At 40.9% G+C, this 22,074-nt stretch overlaps 1 protein-coding gene across 4 annotated transcripts in view; it reads left to right on the top strand.

Annotated features, from left to right (window-relative positions):
• Positions 1 to 1,661: 1,661 nt before the first annotated feature.
• PCNX1 (pecanex 1) overlaps positions 1,662 to 22,074 on the top strand; it is a 159,265-nt gene continuing 138,852 nt past the window's right edge. For all 4 annotated transcript variants that reach the window (XM_044230297.1, XM_044230298.1, XM_044230299.1 and 1 more), the window contains exon 1: positions 1,662 to 1,814. In XM_044230297.1, the coding sequence (XP_044086232.1) occupies positions 1,662 to 1,814 (153 nt within the window). The remainder of the gene's footprint in view (positions 1,815 to 22,074) is intronic.

The raw sequence follows: 22,074 nt of genomic DNA on the forward strand, positions 1-22,074 counted from the left end.
TGGGATTATACTGGGGAGAATGACTGGTCATAACGTTTAAACGGGCCACAGGTAACCAAAAGCTGCGGGGCAGTGTTGATCAGTTCCAAATTCTTGTCTGAACGGATAAGGTGGAGGGTGCCGAGAAATAAGCTTCTAATTCCTGTCGGTGCAGTTAGAACGACTGATGGCTGCGGAGGTCTTCTCAGCCACGATTACGGAGGAGAACGTGGGCAATCACTTACTTTCTTTGCACGTCGGCTTCCTCGCCCATAAAATAATAGCCTCTATGCTGCCGCGACCTGAGCGCTGTGCAGGTCAAATGAAATGGGTAGGAAAATGTTTGAACTCTAGAGTGGGATGACACCAGGAGGTATTACAATGGTTTTTCAATACTCTTCTTAAAACAGCACCAGTTTTTTGGCTTTCTTGCTTTTTTATTAATTACAGCAGTTTTAACCCAGGAATATCGAATACTTTTATTGCTATAATAAACTCATACTTAGGGGGAAAAATTCATTCAATGAGATCAGACATGCCTTATAAACATTACAAAGAGCCAGAAATGATTCCCAGTGTAGAGCGGTAAAAAAGAGAACTGCGAGACCCTGTCGTGACTTGGGGTGGAGTCACAGTTAATCTTTCAACGCTGTTTAGATTGGTCCACTTATAAAAATGGCTACGTTACGGCACGTTAAAATATAAAATCACCGTGTACAGTGATAAATCTGTCTACCCCATCCTGTTCCATCGCTTGAAATTTCTATTAATTTATCTGCCTTTGGAAGTAGTAAATCCCTCCAACCCTGGCGTGGCTATTTTTCTCACCCGAGGGCCTCCAGCTCGCGCCAAGGGCCAACACAGTTCTTGCTCACATCGGGGGCGCATTTGTGACTTTTCATTAGTCACCAGCTGCATAGAATTCTCCCGGGCCTTTAATAAGCATCGCAGATACTAGCCTCACTGTTCCAGGTGTTCCATAAACATCATCAAACGTCGGCCAGGATGCTGACGAGGTTCTAGAGACAGGGTTTGGGAGAGTGAAGGCTCGCGTTGGGTACCGGTCCACGCACCTGGCAGGGTGGTTCTCCCCGCGCAGAAAGGGGTGTCCCAGAGCCCGCCCCCGGGGCCCCGTCGGCGTCCGCGCGCGCTTCTCCCGGGCGCCGGCAGGAGGCGCCCGCGGTGGCCGAGGCGCGGCGCGCACCCGCGGGGAGCCGGCCCGGGGGGCGGAGGGAGAGGAGAGGAGGGGCTGGAGGGGGCGCGGCTTGCTCCGGGTCCCTCCCGGGCGCCGGGCCTCCCTGTCCGCCGGGTCCGAGGCTGGTGGCCGGCGGGGGTCGCGGCGACGGCGGCGGCGGCGCGGGCGGGCCGCGGGCGCGGGGGCCTGCCTCTGGCTCCGGGTGTTAGGAGACAAGATGGCGGCGGCGCTGTGGAGGCTGGTCTCCTCCTCTTCTCCGCTCTCCTCCGCCCCGCCGCTCGCCGCCTCCTCGGTCTCCTCCTCCTCCTCCTCGTTAGCTGCCTCCTCCTCCTCCTGCAGCAGCCCTAGCGACCGCCGGAGCGCCGGCCCGCTCTCCCGGAGCTCCGGAGGGGGATAGACGGGGCAGCTGCGGGCTCCGGCGACCGAGGCCGAGCTGGGGCCGGGGCGGGGACGGCGGCGGCGGCGGCGGCGGCGGCGCCGGGTGGGGATGGGGTCGCAGACGCTGCAGATCCTCCGGCAGGGGGTGTGGGCCGCGCTCAGCGGGGGCTGGTACTACGACCCGCACCAGGCCACCTTCGTGAACGCGCTGCACCTCTACCTGTGGCTCTTTCTGCTCGGCCTGCCCTTCACCCTCTACATGGTGAGTGTGGGGGCGGGAAGGAGGGTGGCCCCTTCTCGCTTCCCCTCGTCGGGGACCGGGAAGCGCCGGCGTTCCAGAGTCCGGCGGGTGCTCGCGCCTCCCGGGCTCCCGGCCGGGGTCGCGCCCTCTCCTCTCCCCGGCGCGCGCCCGCCGCCCCCTCGGGGCCCGCCGCCCCACTGGCTGTGGTGCTCCCCTCCCCCACCGAGTCCCCACTGTCTCCTCTTTACGGTGTCCCCTATGGCGGTGATGACAGGAGGGACGAAGCAGCAGCAGCAGCCGCCCCCACCTGGCTCCCCCGTGTGCCCCACCCTTTTACGGGGAAATAGTAGCCTTCTGGGCCCGGCCTTAGGGGGTCCTGAACCTGTAGCCCCTCCAGCCTGTCCCCCCGGGAGGGAAACCCAATTAGGGCTCCCTGCCCTCCACGTTTTGTGGCAGGCGCTGAGCACTCTGCTCCTGAGGGACGCCGCATTCATCCTTGGCACGCGTGCTTATTTGCGCTCCGTTCCCCGGGCGCCCGGGCACCCCTTGGGCACTCCCTTCACCCGCGGCGGTTCCCTCTCCTCTCCACCTCGCCTCTAATCCGCGTGCGGGGGCCCTCGGAGCGGGAGGAGAACGCGCGCGGCTCTGCTGGGAACGTGATTGTGGGGCGGCCGGCTCGGACTCGAGAGTGGATCGTGGTGCACAACCCGGCTCCTAACCTCCCTGCCTCTAAAAATCGTTGTTTTTGCTTACCACGGGTTCTTTTCTGTCCAGCTCTGTGGTCACTGGCTGCTGTGTTTCCAGGCCAGCTTTGGTAGGGGTGGGGGGAGGGAGCGGGGGAGATACGGGGAATCTGGCTGGCATTTCAGATTTGTTTGGATTCGTTCAAGGCCGTTTACTGATAGGAAAAAGGAAGTACTGCCTGTTGCTGAAGTCCGTGCGATCAGCTTCTCAGAATGGTCTAGGTTGTTACGCGTATTTTCGCTGGAAGTTGTACGCGCATTTCTTTTTTTTTTTAACACATTAGGTTAGGGTGGGGCATGAGGGCAACTCTTGGAAGAGAAATGATACTTAAACTTCAGTTATTTATTTTTTTTTTTTAAGGTTCAGTTAAGTTTTTAAAGTAACCGGAAGGCAGGACAGGGTGAAAACTTTGTATTTTAGAATTCCTTTTAGTATCTGTCTGTTAACTTCGTGGCTCTTCCTGGAGCTATATAGTACGGCTGCTGGATTAGAAAGTCTGGGAGTATGCCTAAGAAGTGCTAAAGAGAGGATACCCAGTTCTTCCCTAAGTGAAGCTCCTTTTCACTGATTGGCAGGAAAAGTGCCAGCTTGGGGGAAGATGTGCGAAATTTCACATTCTCAGGCAGATTTTAGTTTTTCATTAAACTTGTTTTGAAGGGACTTACGCGGGAGGTAAAAAAAAAAAGGATTAAAAAATGCTGATGACTGATGACTTATTTTTTTAGGGGACTTGTTCAGTCTTGTCCCATTCTGAAAATTTATCATGATCATGAAGTGTTATAATTTTCAATTAATTCTGGCTTAGGGGGTTCTGTTTGCGCAGCTCTACCTTCCAGGAATATGACATCATTAAGGAACAGGTTAATTACTTCGGGTGTAAGAATCCTCAGGCTGTCACAGAGCTTTCATAGCAGATTTCTCTTCTATCCAGGAGAATTGTAAATTTAAAACTGAAACTGGTACTTGAGATGTAAGGATTAGTTGCTGTGTTGCTGTGTGCTGTGTGCTGTGTAATGTTTCCTTGTAAGCATGTTAACTGTGTTAGCTGCTAAGTCTTTGTGTAATTAGCAAACATTACTAAAGGAAATTAGAGCAAATAGAAAGCAATACATTGAGTTTACCCTTTCATTTTGGGAGTTTATTCAGTTAAATATAATTCACAAGCATTTGAGTGTATTGCGTGCTGGGCAGTTTTCTAGGTTCTGGGAAAATTGCTTCACTGACTTTATTGTCTTGTTAATGGCAAGCCTGCTTTTTCCTAATCTTTTAAAATATCTCCTTGGTTCATCTTTCTCTCTTTTCACATCCGGTTCATCAAATCTTGTGGGTTCTCTCTTCAAAACGTAACTCAAGCCCAGTAAATCATCGTCATCACTCACTTGGTTCAGGCTACCATTATGGCTCCCCTGGATTATTGCAGGGTTTTAATGAGGTTCACTGCTTTTATTCTTTATTCTCTCTTCTTGTTACAGAAATCTGAGTGATTCTTTATTTTTTTTTTTAAAGATTTTATTTATTTGACAGATCACAAGTAGGCAGAGAGGCAGACAGAGAGAGAGGAAGGAAAGCAGGCTCCCTGCTGAGCAGAGAGCCCGATGTGGGGCTCATCCCAGGACCCTGGGATCATGACCTGAGCTGAAGGCAGGGGCTTTAACCCACTGGCCACCCAGGCGCTTCCTGAGTAATTCTTTAAAACCTGAATCAGATCATGGCACTCTTCTGCTCTCAGAGCCTGCCCTCCCATGTGTCTCTATTATGCCCCACCCCTTTGCCTTCTTAGAATTTTTCCCACATAATAACTAATGTTCCTGCCTCAGGGCTTTTGAGCTTGCCTCCCCCCAACCCCCCGTGACTCCTACCCTCCAGATATCTGTGTGACTTGCTCCACTTACTCAGAATTCAGTTATATGTGAAGCTCTCCCTGATAACCCTATGTAACATAGCAACCTTCCAGCTCCTACAGTATTTTCTAGCCTTCCTTCCCTCCTTTTTTTTTTTAATATCTCTTATCACTAATTGATACATGTTAGTATCTCCTATCTCATTGGAGTATTAGCTTTAAGGAGGGCAGAGACTTGACTTTGTTTACTGCTGTGTTGTCAGGACCTAGATCAGTGCCAGGCACATAGTAATCACGCAGATATTGAATGATCAGAAGTGTACAAGACACAGCTGCCTTCAAGGAACTTGAAGTCTATCTAGCTTGGGCGTAAGGAACAATTTACAAGCATTAAAACTGTTGTGAAAAGGTAAGTACAGAGTGACCTTGAGTTTATAGTCAGGACTGATTCTAGTCAGGGGCAGTCAGCAAAGATGATTTGTCAACATTTTCATTTATTTTATTTATTAATCTGAGATTTTATTTATTCATCAGAGAGAGAGAGAGAGTGTGCATGTGAGGCAGGGGGAGGGACAGACTGAGAAGCATACTTTCTCCTGAGCAGGGAGCTGGGCATGGGGCTTGATCCCAGGACCTGGTTCATGACCTGGACCCAAGGCAGAGGCTTAACTGACTAAGCCTCCCAGGTATCCCAATTTGTCAGCATTTTCAGAAACATTACTAGTTCTGCTGTATTAAGGCAGATGGTTGAACGTATACACTTGAAGCAAAATCCAGCATTCCATGTAAAAATAAAATCTGACAGTTATGGATTATTATTTGTATGTTCTTCCAATAATAATTATCAAGGATAGTGCCTAGAAAGTGAATAGGTTCTGTATCCCAAACGCTGTGTTCTCCTTTTTCTGATGAGGACACCTGAGGTCAGTCAGCCCCAGGGGTCAGGCAGATAAAGAGCTGGGATTTATAAGGGCTTTTGTAGCCATTGTATAGCTTTGTATATGGTATTTGTACATTTGGCCATTGTATAGCCACTGTCTAGGTAGTTTTTGTTTTTTCTTTTTTAATTTTTAATTATTTTTTATTTTTAAAGACTTTCTTTATTTGAGAGAGAGAGAGTGCGAGCATATGTGTGAGAGAGCATAAACCCGGGGGGCTGGGGTAAGGCAGCACAGAGGGAAAGGGAGAAGCAGGCCTCCTGCTTTGCAGGGAACCCTACTTGGGGCACGATCCCAGGAGCCCAGGACGTGAGCCGAAGGGAGGTACCCAACCAGCTGAGCCACCCAGGTACCCCTGTTTGTTTTTTTAAATGAAAGACCCAAAGTCTATGAAGACGTAGTGTGTTAAATTAGGTAGAGTCTCAGGACTTTTTGTATAGAAGTAAAACACTTTTGCTATTATTAGCTTTTTTGGATATTTTGAAATGTAGAATTTATAGTTTCTGCAGTTATAAATCATTTAAGCAGTGAAAATGGAGAAGTAATTTTTCCTTCTTTCACTGCCCCTTCTGTTTCTCTTAAGGCACTCACCCCATTTTCTCTTGCTGTACAGTTGGCCCTTGAACAACATGAGAGTTAAGGGCACCAACCCTCACTCAGTTGAAAATCCACGTGTAACTTTTGACTCCCCCCACCCCCTAAGACTTGACTACTAACAGCCTACCGTTGACCCTAAGCCTTACTGGTTACACAGTCAAGTAACATATTTTGTATGTTATTTGTATTATGTGCTGTGTTATAATAATGTATTATTATATAGGTATATATATATATATATATATATATATATATATATGGTATAATTAATAAGGTAAGCTAGAGAACAGAGTGCTAAAATCAGGAGAGAAATTACATTTATAGTACTGTGTTGTATTTATCTGCATGTCAGTGGACCCATGTACTTCAAGCAGGTGTTGTTCAAGGGTCAACTGTAATCATTTTTGCACATGACATGTGACAGATGGTGAGCTTTGTAGTCATGAGCTTTGTGGCTTTTTTGTGTTGTGGAAAGCAGATTGTAATTGGTGTTATCTTGATTTGTGAATTTTGTCTCTTATTGATTGTAAGTCCTTCGGGTATGACTCTCTACCTTTCTGAACCTTGATTTACTCATTGTGAGGTATTTCATGTGTATTTTGTAAGCAAATATTTATGAAGTAAATTATTCACCTTCAGAGTGGCCTTTAGTAAATGCCATTTTTTGAAAGAATGGCCAATTAGAACCGTATTACCTCCATAATGCTGTATGACTGGAGGACATTAGATAACTTTTGATTTATTGGTCAAACCATTATCTTATTGCTTATTGTTTTCTTCTCCAAAGAGCTATATCCTTAGGTGATGAACTGTATAACGTTAAAATCTGTTTACATAAGTGGTTCTTAGACTCCATTTGATGTCAGAATCGCTTGAACATGTTAAAAAAGAGCTTGTGCGCGTGGTCATTCTGATGCAAAGTATCTGAAGGGTAGCCCGTTTGTTTGTATTTTATAGACATCCAGGCCAGTTTAAAGAACCTGATTGATACACCCCTAAGTTCCATCCTCTGACCTAAATCCAGCTGCCTACTCATCATACCCTCTTGGCTGTCCTGCGGGCATCTCAGAGATACCATGTCTGAATTGGTCTTGATTCCCTGCTAACCCTTCCGACACCACCCCGACCAACTTGTTTTCTTCATCTGTCACCGTAGTTAATGGCACCATGGCATCATGTATGTAGTTGCTCATACTGTCTCCCTCCCCCTTGCGTTATGAGCAAATCTTACCAGTTCTACTGTCAGAGTATCTCAGACCTTCCTTCCACTTCCAAGTTCACACTGTTTCTCTTTTTCTTTTGTCTGTACCACTACTTTAGCTTCTGTTCTTGCCCTTTACAGCTCTTTCTCCACAAAGTAGAAGATCTCCATCTCGTCATGTCATTCTCCCTTTTAATACCTTCAATGATTTTCTTTTACCTTGAGAATAAAATCCAACATTCTTACTAAAGCCTCGATGACACGGATTCTGCCGTTGTCTGCAATGTGTCCCGTAGTTACATCACTGGACTTTGGGTTACTTCAGCCTACGGGGCCCATCTTCCTTCAGGGCCTTTGCCCGTGCTGTGACTTCTGAAGGGATACTCTGACCTCTGCTGTTTGCAGAGCTGGCTGCTGCTTGGTGGTTAGGGCTGGGCTTCGATATCCTCTCCTCAGAGAGGTCTGACCTAATAACCGTAAGCAAGTTCTCCTCTCTTTTCCGTCACTCCACCCTGTAACTTGCTTTCATGGTTTTAACCATAAACACGTACTTACATCTTTGTTTACTTATTTGCTGTCTCTAATACCTCTCCCCCACCAATGCCTCGTACATTCTGTGATGCTTGGCATCATGTGATCTCGCGGGCATTGTGTATCCAGTGTCTGTCCTCATGCTTAGCTGCTAGAAGCTTTGACTAAATATTTGTTAAGGGCATTTTTTATGATATATGTGAACCTTCTTTAGACTTATTAACATAACTGATAGAGAATATTTGGGGATGGGGAATTATTGTGGTAGGCCATATTGTATGGTGGAGGTATATCTCACCTGGGGGTTGGGTTCAGTATCAGTGTGCATGACAAAAATCAAATATAGAATTATTGAAAAATCAAATGTAGAATAACTCTTGAAAAGCCCTAAAATCACTCAGAGTGTAGCATATATAGTTTTTTTTTGTATATGCAACTTCATAAACATATATACACACATACATATAGTAATATATACTGTATAAATCTATGGAGAGATTATATTAAAAAACTAAATTATCCATATCAAATTTATGAAGATTTCAATTTTTCTTCTAGGTTATTCTGTTGTATTTTCTGTAGCTGATGTTTATCATCTACAGAATGATAAACCCTTTATTCAGAAGGATTTTTCTGAGGCCCTCATGTCATTTTCTTTTGCAAAGATTTAAAAATATTTTAAATATGTAAACAAGATTTTGTTATGATGAGTATAGGACTAAAACAGCTTATGTTTCCTAAAAAGTTTTAGGTAAGTTATTGTATTATAAGTTAACAATTAAATGTGATTATTTATAAGTATCTTCTATGTCCTTTAGGGAGAAATTTGATGAATAGTTGGTGGTCTGTTTTGACCTATATCCTGTGCCTTTTCATACCTAACATACAGTTAGTATTAAGGTATATGCAATTGTTTCCATAATTGGCTATGATATTTAAAAAAAGATTTTATTTATTTATTTGACAGAGAGAGATCTCAGGTAGGCAGAGAGGCAGGCAGAGAGAGGGGGAAGCAGCCTCCCCACTGAGAAGAGAGCCCGACGCGGGGCTCGATCCCAGGACCCTGAGATCATGACCTAAGCTGAAGGTAGAGGCTTTAACCTACTGAGCCACCCAGGTGCCCCTGGCTATAACATTTTTATAACTCTTGTCTCTTTATTATGTCACCTATAATAAATTAAGGATACATTGTGCAAAGAGAGTTTACAAATGAAGTTCCCAAGAAAGCAGCCATATTTGTCATCTTGTAGAAATGTTTGTGAATTTACAAAAATGGCTATTGATTGCTAATATCTTTTAGTGTCTTGTTAAAGATGGAATATTTTCTACCTTTTGAGAAATTACTCCCAGTTGTAAAATCATTTGGTAATTGAAGAACTAGGAATGTTTCTATTCCATTTTCCCGCCTTCAAATACATATATTTAACCACATAGTTTGCTGAAAGTTAAAATTTTCCAGTATTTTACTAAAAGTTAAAATTTTCCAGTATTTTATTTTATTCATTTGTTTTTAAAAGATTTTATTTATTTATAAGACAGAGGAAGAGAGAGGCAGGCAGAGAGAGAGGGGGAAGCAGGCTCCCTGCTGAGCAGAGAGCCTGATGCGGGGCTTCATCCCAGGACCCTGAGATCATGATGCAAGCTGAAGGCAGAGGCCCCACCCACTGAGGCACCCAGGCGCCCCTCCAGTATTTTATTATGAGAATTTCAGACATAGAGAAGAGTTGAGAGAATTTTATCCACCACCTGGCTCCTATCTTTTTAAAAATTACATGTTGTGTGTCTTTGTATCCCTCTATCTATTAAGACCTATTTTAAAAGAGGGATGCTTGTGAAGTAAGTTGTAGACACCATTATAGATCACCCTAAACATTTCAGCATGCATATCATTAGCTAGAGTTCTAATAGGCACAAATCCTAATAAGGCATTGGATGAGTTTTGAATTTTGATAAATGCATGCACGTGTGTAGCACGACTTCATGTTGTTGAACATTAATGTCATCCCAGAAACTTTCTGCTTGCTTTTCCCAGTCAACTCACCCCTATTCTGAGTTTTTTCCCCATCGTAGATTAGTTTATCCTATTCTAGAACTTCATTTAAATGGAGTCATGTAGCATTACCTTTGTGTAAGCCTTTTTCATTCAGCATAATGTTTTTGAGATTTATTCAGGTCCTTTTTTACTGATGAGCAGTGTTCTTTTGTATGAACATATTAGAGTTTATTCATCTTTATCTAGTCTCCTGTAGAGAGGACCTTCTTTCACTTTTTGGCTTTATGTAAAAGGTGTCACCCCAACATGAGGGTAGGTTTTATGAGGACTCAAAAGAAACTGGAGAACTTTATTAATTATTAAAAGCATCTTCTCTCCCCAAATAAGAACATGTTTTAATTTAAAATGAATTAATGGGGGCACCTGGGTGGCTCAGTGGGTTAAGCCGCTGCCTTCGGCTCAGGTCATGATCTCAGGGTCCTGGGATCGAGTTCCGCATCGCGGTCTGTGCTCAGCAGGGAGCCTGCTTCCTCCTCTCTCTCTGCCTACTTGTGATCTCTCTCTATCAAATAAATAAATAAAATCTTAAAAAAAATAAATAAAATGAATTAATGATAATTGTATACTTTATCCTCTCATTTCAATTTTTGTGCTCCTTAATAGTGTACTTCTCTTTGCTTAGTATTTAGATTTTTCCATCAGTGTAGTAGAATCTCTGTTCAATTGTATATGTATGTGTATTATATTATATATTATATATTATATATTATATATTATATATATATATACTCGTGGGGTTTTTTTGCTAACTCCGAAATTACAGGTAAGTAAAAAGAAGAAAATAAAACCACTTGTAATCCCATTCACCCAGTTTGTTGAACATTTTAGTAACCAGAGTGTATTTGGAGCTTATAAATATGTATTACGCTTCTTTCTTACAAAAATGGGTTTGTGAAATTTGTACTGTTTTGAAGCCTTCTATTTTTTCTTGACTATAAATTGTAAATGTTTCCACGTGGGGAAAAAAGTAACAGTTTTAATAGCTCTGTAGTAGGTCATAGTATAGATGTATTATAGTGTATGGAATAATTTTCCATTATTAGTTATATAGGTTGTAATTTTTAGCTGTTGAGAAAACACTAGGGTGAATATTCTTACAGTTAAATCTTTGTGTTAGTCTTTTGTATAAATTCCTAGAAGTAGACTTGTTGAATTAAGGAATATGTATATTTGTGTTTGATAACCATGCAGTTTACAATGAGTGAATCTTTCTTTATATTGAGAGAGAACATAGTGAGGGAATGCTGAATAATAATGCAAGGCTCCCGAGGAAGGCAGGAGAGGTTTGTGGTTTGGAGAGCGCAGGTCGCAAGGGATCATCCTCCAAGAGGAGGAATGCTAGTGGAAGAGGGGATGAACAGTTGGTGCTGAAAGTTGAGGGAGGTTTTTAAAAAATTTTGATGGGACGCCTGGGTGGCTCAGCTGGGTGGCTCAGTTGTTAAGTAGCTGCCTTCGGCTCAGGTCATGATCCCAGCATCCTGGGATCGAGTCCCACATCGGGCTCCTTGCTCATCAGGGAGCCTGCTTCTCCCTCTGTCTCTGCCTGCCATTCTTTCTGCCTGTGCTCACTCTCGCTCCCTCTCTCTCTCTGACAAATAAATAAAAAATTAAAAAAAAATTTTTTTTTTGATGGTCTCCTTGAAACACAGTGTTTTCTGTTGAGAGTGAGGGGGGAGGTGAGGAGGATATTCAAGGTTTGAGGAGGATTTCCAGAAGATGAAATGCTATCCTGATTTTTGGAGAGTGGGGAAGTGAACTGACCAGCAAGGGATGATAGGGTTGGCGGGCAGTTTTGGGGAAACTTTTGAAGAGCATGAGTTCAGATTGTTGAAGAGGAATGTTCAGGAGAGAAATTTGGGGTAAAATTTACTTATAAGTTATCACCTCTGGATAGTTGTCACCTACAGGGGATAAACCCCAGGGCACAAGTAGGTAAGATCTGGGGAAAAAGTGTAATTCATTATAAAGAAAATGAGAGACAGAACTCCAAGGCCTTAAAAATGAGCGGTTAAAAATCAGCAAAGAAGACAAGAAAGGCAAGAGGAAAACGAAGAGAGGGATCTGTTACGGAAGTCAAGGAAAGAGAGTTTTTTGAAAAGAAGAAAATGGTCAAAAATGGTCAAAACCAAAGCAAACCAACTTGCCCTCTCAAAAGGCTGTCCTGATTTAAATTTTTCATTGGTAGTGCTGAGAGTGGGCGCCTGGGTGGCTTAGTCAGTTAAGCATCTGTGTTTGGCTCAGGTCATGATCCCAGGGTCCTGAGATGGAGTCCTGCATTGGTCTCCCTGCTCAGCAGGGTGTCTGCTTCTCCCTCTGCCCTTCCTCCTCTCTCCCACTTGTTCTTTCTTTCCCTCTCTCAAAAATAAATAAAATCTTCCCCAAAACCCCCCAAACCAGTGTTTAGAGTACTTCCCACCTCCACTCAATACTTTACCAAACAGGGTGCTATTGTTGTAAATGTATTATTCAATAGAATGTTAAATAAAGTCATTTCAGTAATATTCTATTTTTGACACTAGAGTTTCTCTTGAAATACTTAATTCACACTCAGTGCAGATAAAGGATTTTATGGCACTGACGTGTATCACGTAACATCTTTGTTCTCTTTCCCATGTTCTGTAGTCGGATAATTTTCATAGCAGGCAACTGATAAAAAAGCAGAATGTTTTTTTGAGAAGAGGTTGATTGTTTCTTCCTGTTATCTAATTTGAGGTAAATCAAATGGTTTTCCTGTGTTTCTGCATAGCCGGGGAGGGCGGAGAGTTATTCTGTAGGTGGGCTAGGACACTTGAGATACCCAGGAATAGTAACACAAGAATGGCATTGACTAATGGTATGGAAAAGGGCAGATTCCAACCCATATTTTTCTACTGTTGTCCTCTATCTTTAATATATAGGCACACTTTACCAAATCACAGTAAAATTAGTAGCTACTGATTCTGATTGCTCTGCTTATTTCCTGAAAAAGTTGGTTAAATGCTTTCTTTGGTAGAATTGTAAAATAGTTCAGAATTTCCTTCTCTTCTTTTATCATTAGAACCCAAGGGGTTGTATCTTTTTAAACTTGCACTGTTGGTGCTAGTCTCTGTTGCTTTGTGTTATGATAAGAAAGAAAAAACCTAGGGAAAGGCAAGCCATTTCCTTTTGAGGTTTTTAGGGGGAAAAAAAAAGTCTATTCTGTAGAGCTTTGTGCAGACCAAATAGAACCCTGAGTGCCAACTGTGCTGAGAACAGGCAGGAAGATTAGTCACAGATTTGAGAAGCTTGAATTATGTATCTGGGTGTTTTCCTTTTCCTACCCTTCCTTACTCCCTGAGTGTTGTCTAGACATAAACTAAACAGATTCAACCACTGAAGTTATCTTTAAAACTTTATATTTTGAAATAACTTTAAATTTACAAAAAAGTACAAAATTTACAAAAATAGTATAGAGAGGTTCTGTATACCCTTTCCCCAGCTTTCTCTAATATTAAAATCTTACATAACCATGGTGCATTTACTAAAATGAAGAAATTAACACTAGTACTGCACTACTAACAAACTATAGACTTTATGTAGATTTCACTAGTTTTCCCACTAATGTCCCCTTTCTGTTTTAGGATCCAATCCAGGATACTAAATTGAATTTAGTATCCTCGGGGCGCCTGGGTGGCTCAGTGGGTTAGGCCTCTGCCTTTGGCTCAGGTCATGATCCTGGGGTCCTGGGATCGAGCCCCACATTGGGCTTTCTGCTCAGCAGGGAGCCTGCTTCCCTTCCTCTCTCTCTGCCTGCCTCTCTGCCTACTTGTGATCTCTCTCTGTCAAAAAAAAAAACAAACAAAAAAAAACTTTATGAATTTAGTATCCTCATTGTTAATACGGTTTTCTTCCTGCTTTCCTTTACCATGTTAGGATTCTATTTTTTAAGGAATCTTACGATTTATAACTACTTATAAAATTGTATATTATAAGAAAAATTAGTGAAAGTTTTTATGTCTGGGACCAGTACACTTGAGATGGACACAAGAGCAGTGTATTCTGAATGATTTTTGAATCATGCATTGGCCATTAACCTGTGTTATACTCTTCTAAAGTTGAGATAGTTCACAGATGAAAAATTGTATGAAATGACGTAATCCTAAAGATGACAGTGGCTTTAGACATCATTCATGCAAAATGGACAGCAGTGTCTTAGCTTCCTGTATACTGCTGTTCTTCCTAATTTATAAATTAGAGGCCATGAAACAAATGCACAACCATATTACAGGGTAGAATATGATTAATTCCTTAAGTGTCATTCAGTGTTCAGGAATTGGAAGGAGGATGCAGGTATTTCCTGAAAGTCTTTATGCAAAGGATAATTCTACGTTGAAAACATTTATTGTACACTGGGCACTGTGGCAGGCCTTGCGGGAGGGCCTTTATGAGGTTTGTTATGTGAGCTGGAGCAATGGATCCCATATCTTCCCACCAGGGAAATGAATCTTTGTTCTGGAAGAAAGATTGTTTATTAAAAGAGAATATGTTCTGAGGTATGGTGATTTGCTCTGTTGTGAAGACTTTTATTGTAATATATCCAACATACTGAGTCTTCCTCAGTGAATTATTTTTTAAACTTCACACAATAGCATTTATGCCCATAATATTACTGTTTCTGAATAAGTTATCTGGAATGGTTAAATGAAAACATATAAAAACAAATAGGTAAAAAGAACCCAAATATACCATTATCGTTTGCAGTATCTTATTGATGCCACAGCATATGCCACAGATGAAGCATTGTACATCATTTCCACAAGCATCACAGGCCCTTAAGACAGAAACCAAGTGAACTTTGCAAGGGAATAAAGAGGGCTTTTGGGGCACTTTAGTAAGAAAATCCTCAATTTAAATACTTTTTAAAAAAGTGAGAATAAATTTACTTGATCTAATAAAATTATACTGTATTATCAAAATATCTTTTTTTCAGTCCTTTATGCCACAGGAATATTAAAATATGCAGTATGTGCTATTGAAGAGTAAGCTGAGTAATTTTTTTAAAGATTTTATTTATTTATTTGACAGCGAGATCACAGTAGGCAGAGAGGCAGGCAGGGGGAGAGAGAGAGGGAAGCAGGCTCCTTGCTGAGCAGAGAGCCTGATCCGGGACTCGATCCCAGGATCTTGAGATCATGACCTGAGCCGAAGGCAGTGCTTAACCCACTGAGCCACCCAGGCGCCCCTAAGCTGAGTAATTTTTAAAAAATTTCTTAACATGAATTTTCATATGAACAAGAGGGTTGAAAGAATAACACATGTTCATATATCTATTTAGATTCAGCAATTATGAACCTTTTAAAAAATCATATTTATGGGGCACCCGGGTGGCTCATATGGTTAAGAGGCTGACTCTTGATTGTGGCTCAGGTAACAATCTTGGAGTCAGGAGACTGAGCGCCGCAGGCTCTCTGCTCAGTGGTCAGCGCAGAGCCCACTTGTCCCTCTCCCCCTCCAGCCCTCACCCTGCTAGCGCACACGCATACTTTCTCTCAAATAAATAAATAAAAATCTTAAATCATATTTGCTTCAACCATATACTGATGTATGATGGATATCTGTGCATATATCTGTATACACACTCCTACACATGTATGCATCTGATACATCATGACTCTTTACCACTAAATGCTTCAGGGTTCATCTTTGTATTCCTAACACTTTCACCATTTTGAAGATAATTAATAGTTCTCTTATACCTAACATCTAGTTTATATTCAGAATTCCCCAGTTATCCTTAAAATGTCATTTAGAGCTAGTTTTTCCAAACCAGGGATCTAGTGTTAATCATTTCTTCCCTATTCAGCTGACTTTTTAAAAACTCAAGGCTAATTATCTTTTTTTTTTTTTTTTAAGATTTTATTTTCTAGAGAGAGAGAGCACACAAATGAGGGGTAGGGCAGAGGGGGAAGGAGATTCCCTGCTGAGCAGGGAGACTGATGAGGGGCTTGATCCCAGGACCCTTGGGATCACAACAAGGCAGATAACCTAACCCACTGAGTCACCCAGGCACCTGAAGACTAATTATCTTATAGAATGTTCTACATTACGGATTTGTCTAATTGTGATGTCATTTTTTCCTCTCTATTCACTGTTGTTCCTGCAAACTTAGCCTTTATTTTATTGTCCAAAGTTATAGTTTCTAGAACTTACATATTTTAGCATGATATTCAACGTGATTAGTGTTGTATTTCAAATTTCCCTTTCATTGTTGCTTTTCCTTTGTTTTGGTCATCTTACATATGTACTGACAGATTTTACTGGCATCATTTTTGTTCCTATTTCATATTATGCAGGTCACTCTTACTCAAGCTTTCATTATGTGTCTATTTTGGCTTTCTTATTGAAACTGTATTGGTACATAAAATAAGGAAAGTCAAAGTAATTGTAATATCACAGAATGCACCACATAGCTCTTCCCACTATTTTAGGCATTGGCATGTGGCTTTCAGCTAATTATAACTTATAGTTTTTTGCTTATTAATAGGTTGAGGAGAATTAGAATTCTCCATGGGTTGGTTTCAAACTATGCCCTTCACTCCTCTGCCCTGTCTGAGTCACTCATTATTCATCTCTTTTTTTCCTTCTCCCGCAGCAAAACGTTTATCACAGCTCAGGCTAGAGTGAGGCTGTTGTAGAGATAACCCTGAGTCTGCCTTTTATTTGTAAAGCAAATTATTGAGTTTATGTTCCTTACTGGTGTCTGTCACAGTGCTCTACTTGAGAATTGCTGGTGTATAGCATGGGACACAGGCTTATTTATAGGTGATACAGGGGACGGAGATATTGTTAACTTTCTTTCCTTTTTTTTTTTTTTGACAGAGATCACAAGTAGGCAGAGAGGCAGGTAGAGAGGAGGAAGCAGGCTGCCTGCTGAGCAGAGAGCCCGATGCGGGGTTCTTTCCCAGGACCCTGAGATCATGACCTGAGCCGAAAGGCAAAGCCCAGGCGCCTCTGATGTTAACTTTCTTAAAAAAAAGAACCCAAACCCACTATCTAATCCTTGTGAATTAAGTTGCCCGAGGTTCTATTTTGCTTCATTCCGATAAATCAGTACCAGAGAGGAGATTCTGGATATGTGTATTTTGAAAAACAGCAACCCCTAAATGTACCAACAGAAAATGCCTATACGTGACTCTGATAGACACCTCAAGTTAACAGTTACTAGCCTGGGAGGTCTAACTCTTTTTTTTGTGAACGTCTGAAAATACCTTACTGTTTCCTGGTTAGGTTGTTGGTTTAGGTCATCTGCACTGTCCAGCAGTGAGTGAATTACTGCATAACTAATTCAGGCTGTAGCCTGCATTATCAGTATCAGTACTTGTATAGTACTGATAATAGCATGCTTACATAGTGCTTTTTACCTGGTATGGTATATTTCTTGAGCATTTCACTTTCCAGATAAAAAACCACCATTAGGTATTATCACGAAAATAATACTATCTCTAGAAACTGTATGCATATATACAGTCCATAATAAAAGTATCATCCAAAGCAAAAGACCACAGTAAGAACAAACAGTGCTGTGGTGCACATTTGTGTATGTAAACTCTTGCTTGTGCGAGTGTAAAGCATTAAGTTTCTAGAAAAGAAATGGCTAGGTCAAAGAATACACATATTTAAATTCACCCAGATGTTGCCAAATTACACCTCAAAACTATTCCAGTTTATATTTTTACCAGTGTGAAAGGACTTATTTCCCTTTTTTCTCATCAACTTTGATTATTAACAAATTTTTTGCAGTGTGATAGTGTGAAATGGCATCTTGTTTTGTTTCTTTAATAGTAAGTTCAAGTGTCTTTTCATATGCCTACTAGACATTTATATATATGTATATATGTATTTTAAAGATTTTATTTATTTGACAGAGAGAGAGATCACAAGTAGGCAGAGAGGCAGGCAGAGAGGGGGGGAAGCAGGCTCCCTGCTGAGCAGAGAGCCGGATACAGGACTCTATCCCTGGACCCTGAGATCATGACTTAAGCCGAAGGCAGAGGCTTAACTCACTGAGTCACTCAGGTGCCCCAGACATTCATGTTTTTTAAATTGCTTCCTGTATCCTTTATCTTTATCTTTTTTTTTTTTTTTAAAGATTTTATTTATTTATTTGACAGAGAGAGAGATCACAAGTAGGCAGAGAGGCAGGCAGAGAGAGAGGAGGAAGCAGGCTCCCCGCTGAGCAGAGAGCCCGATGCGGGACTCGATCCCAGGACCCTGGGATCATGACCTGAGCCGAAGGCAGCGGCCCAACCCACTGAGCCACCCAGGCGCCCCTCCTTTATCTTTTTTTGAAAGTCATGTTGTTCTAAGTGATTTTTGAGAGCCATATAAGTATCAGCTATTTGTCATGTATTACATTTTCTCCCTACTTTGTCTTTTAACTTTATAATTGCGTTTTTTGAACATACAAACTTAACATTTTTTAGTAGCCACATTTACTAGTTTTCTTCATGCTTATGAGGCCCTTCTGTGCTAAAAGTTTGTAAAAAAGGAATCCCTGTTTTCATCTAATTTTTTAAATTTGGGAATAAATTTGCATGGTTAGATTAAAACCACGCATACTACTCTAAAGGTGGTAAAAAGATGCCCTTTTATAGCAGCCCACCATCTTCCCAGTTCTCCACCTGCACCATCTCCCATAAGAAACCACTGTGAAGCTCACCACAACCTACAGATTCAAATTCCCCCACCTACGGTATTCTATATATTGTTCCGCCATGCTTAATATATCTTAAACATATGTGCATCAGTACCAAAAGGGCTTCTTCAGTGGTTTTGGGTTTTTTTTTTTTTGGAGATATACTTGATGTGTGCATTATGTTAGTTTCAGGTATACAACATAATTCAATATTTGTAGATACTGTGAAATGATGGCAATAAGTGTAATTAACATGTCACCATGCAGCATTATAATTTTTTTGTGATGAAACCTTTTTTCTCTTAGCAACTTCCAAATATGCAATGCAATATTATTAACTTTAGAGTATATCCCCATGACTTACTTATTTTGTAAACTGGAAATTTTTATCTTTTGACCTTCTTCACCCATTTTGTCTATCCCCCCACCCCCACTTCTGGTCATTACCAGCCTGTTCTCTGTATTGATGAGCTCAGTTGTTTTAGTTTTTCCCCTGCTCTGTCTGACTTAATTCACTTGGCATAGTGCCTTCAAGGTCAATCCATGTTGTGGCATATAGCAATATTTCCTTCTCTTTTATGGTTCAGTAACATTCAATCATATATATATATATATATATATATATATATATATATATAAAATAATTTCTTTATCCATTCATTCATTGATGGACACTTAGGTTGGTTTCCATGTCTTGGCTGTTGTAAGTTATGCTGCAGTGAATGAAGGGGTGCATATATCTTTTCAGGGTAGTGTTTGTTTCTTTTGGATAAATACCCAGAAGTAGAATTGCTGCATTATATGTTCTATTTTTAACTTACTCAGAGACTGCAATACTGTTTTCCATAGTACCAATTTACATTCCCGTCAACGGTGCACAAAAGTTCTCTGTTCTCCACATCCTTGTCAACACTTGTTATTTCCTGTCTTTTTGACAATAACCCTCCCAACAAGTGGGAGGTGATACCTCCTTGTGGATTTGATTTGCCTTTCCCTGGTAGTGATGCTGAATACCTTTTCATATACCTGTTGGCCATCTTTATGCCTCTGGAAACATGTCTATTCAGGTCCTCCACCCATTTTTTAAAATCTGCTTGATGTTTTGCTGTGAGTTATAGGAGTTCTCTCTGTGTTTTGAATATTAGCCTTTTATCATATATAGGATTTGCAAGTATTTTCTCCATTCAGCAGGTTGCCTTTTTATTTTGTTGAGGGTTTCCTTTGCTGTGGAGAGCTTTTTAATTTGATGTAGTTCTACTTGTTTATTTTTGCTTTCGCCGCTTTTCCTTAAGGTGTCAACCCCTCCAAAAACTTCGCCAGGAGCTTCTATGTTTTCTTCTAGGAGATTTATGGTTTCAGGTCTTAGGTTTCTGAGTCTTTAATCCATTTTGAGTTACTTTGTATGGTGTAAGGCAGTGGTCCAGTTTCATTCTTTTGCATCTGATTGTCCAGTTTTCTCAAAACCATTATTGAAGAGACTGTCCTTTCTCCATTGTTGTAAATCAATTGACCATATATGTGTGGGTGTATTTTTGGGCTCTTTATTCTGTTCTATAATCTATGTGTGTTTTGTGCCAATACCATGCTGTTTTAATTATTGCAGCTTTATAATGAAATCAGGGAGTGTGATGCTTCCAGCTTTGTTCTTTTTCCAGATTGCTTTGGCTCCTTTGAGTCTTTTATGGTCCCATACAAATTTTAGGATTGTTTCTTCTATTTCTGTGAAAAATGATGTTGGAATTTTGATAGGAATTGCTTTGGTCTAATTGCTTTGGGTAGCATGGACATTTAAGCAATTTTTTAAAAAAGATTCATGGGGTGGCAAATGGAGAGGGAGAGAGAGTCTCCCAACTCGGGGTTCAGTCTCATGACCCTGAGATCACAACCCAAGCTGAAACCAAGAGTGAGATGCTTAACTGACTGCACCACCATGGTGTCCCTGGATATTTTAGCAATATTAATTATTTCAACCCGTGAGCATAGACTATCCATTTATTTGTGATTTGCCTTCAGTTTCATCGTGTCTAATAGTTTTCAGTGTACAGGTCTTTTACCTCCTTGGTTAAATTTACTCATAGGTATTTTATTCTTTTTGATACAGTTGTAAATGGGCTTGTTTTCTTAATTATTCTGAAAACTTGTTATTAGTGTATGGAAACATTACAAGGATGCCTGAGTGGCTGAGTTGGTTGAGTGGCTGACTCTTGGTTTCAGCTCAGTTATTATCGGGTCATGGGGTTGAGTTCGCTGTTGGGCTCGGTGTTCAACAGGGAGTCTGCTTGAAGATTCTCTCCCTGTGCCCATCTGTGCGCTTCCTCCTCCACCTCAAAAAATAAATCTTTAAAAAGGGAACATGTTTTTGTACATTGATTTTAAATCCTCAACTTTATTGAATTCATTGATTTCTTCTAACAGTTTTTTTGGTATTTTTGTTTAAACAGCCTTTGAGGTTTTCTAAAAATAATATGCCATCTGCAAATAGTGAGATTTATTTCTTCCTTTCCAATTTGGATGCCTTTTATTTCTTTTTCTTACCTAATTGCTCTGGCTTGGACTTCTAATACTATATTGAATAAAAGTGGTAAGGAGGGGAATGCTTGTCTTGTTCCTGATCTTTGAGGAGAAGCTTTCAGCTTTTCACTGTTAAGTATAATATTAACTGTGGGGTTGTTATATAAGGCCTTCATTTTTAAGTGTAGTATTAACTGTGGGCTTGTTATATAAGACCTTTATGTTGAGGTATGTTCCTTCTATATCTACTTTTTTTGAGAATTTTATAAATGGGTGTTAAATTTTGTCAGATCCTTTTTATGCATCTGTTGAGCTGATACATGATTTTATCCTTTATTTTGTTAATGTGGCCTATCACATTGATTTGCAGATTTTATTTTAAAATATTTTATTTATTCATTTGACAGAAAGTGCAAGCAGGGGGAACAACAGGCAGAGGGATAAGGAGAAACAGGCTCCCTGCTGAACAGAGAGCCTGATGGGGAGCTCTATCCCAGGACTCTGGAATCATGACCTGAGCCCAAGGCAGATGCTTAACTGAGCCACCCAGGCGTCCCTGATTTGCAGATGTGAAACCATTCTTGCATCAAGTGGAATAAATCTCACTTGGTCATGTTGTAGAATTCTTTTAATGTATTTTTGAATTGGGTTAATATTTTCTTGAGGATTTTTGCATCTATGTTCATCTGGGATATAGGTCTGTAATTTTCTTGTGGTGTCCTTGTCTGGTTTTGGCATCAGGGTAATGCTGGCCTCATAAAATGAGTTTGGAACTGTTCCTTCCTTTTCTCTTTCTTGGAAGTGTTTGAGAAGGATTGGTATTCTTTAAATGTTTGGTAGAATTCACAAGTGAAGATAGCTGGTCCTGGATTTTTGTTTGTTGGGTTCAGTTTTTTTTAAATAGTTGTATAGAATTCCATTGTGTGTATTAAGGTAAATTCCTAGAAATGAGATTGCTTGTTCAGAGAATAAATGCTTTTGTAATTTTGAAAGATACTGTGAAATTGTCTTCAGAGGTGTTGTATTCCTCATCTAGCATGCTTGGAAGCAATACATGAGAGTATGTTCGTGCTCACACGTGCCACAGCCTCACATAGTTTTGCTGTTTTCATAGGTAAGAAATAGTATCTTAGAGTGGTTTGATTTGCATATCTCTTACTTTGAGTGGGTTTGAGCAGCTTTTCATAAGCTTAGGAGTTTTTTTCATTTCTCT

Source organism: Neovison vison, chromosome 13 (assembly GCF_020171115.1).
Source record: "Neovison vison isolate M4711 chromosome 13, ASM_NN_V1, whole genome shotgun sequence".
Classification (NCBI taxonomy): Eukaryota; Metazoa; Chordata; class Mammalia; order Carnivora; family Mustelidae; genus Neogale; species Neogale vison.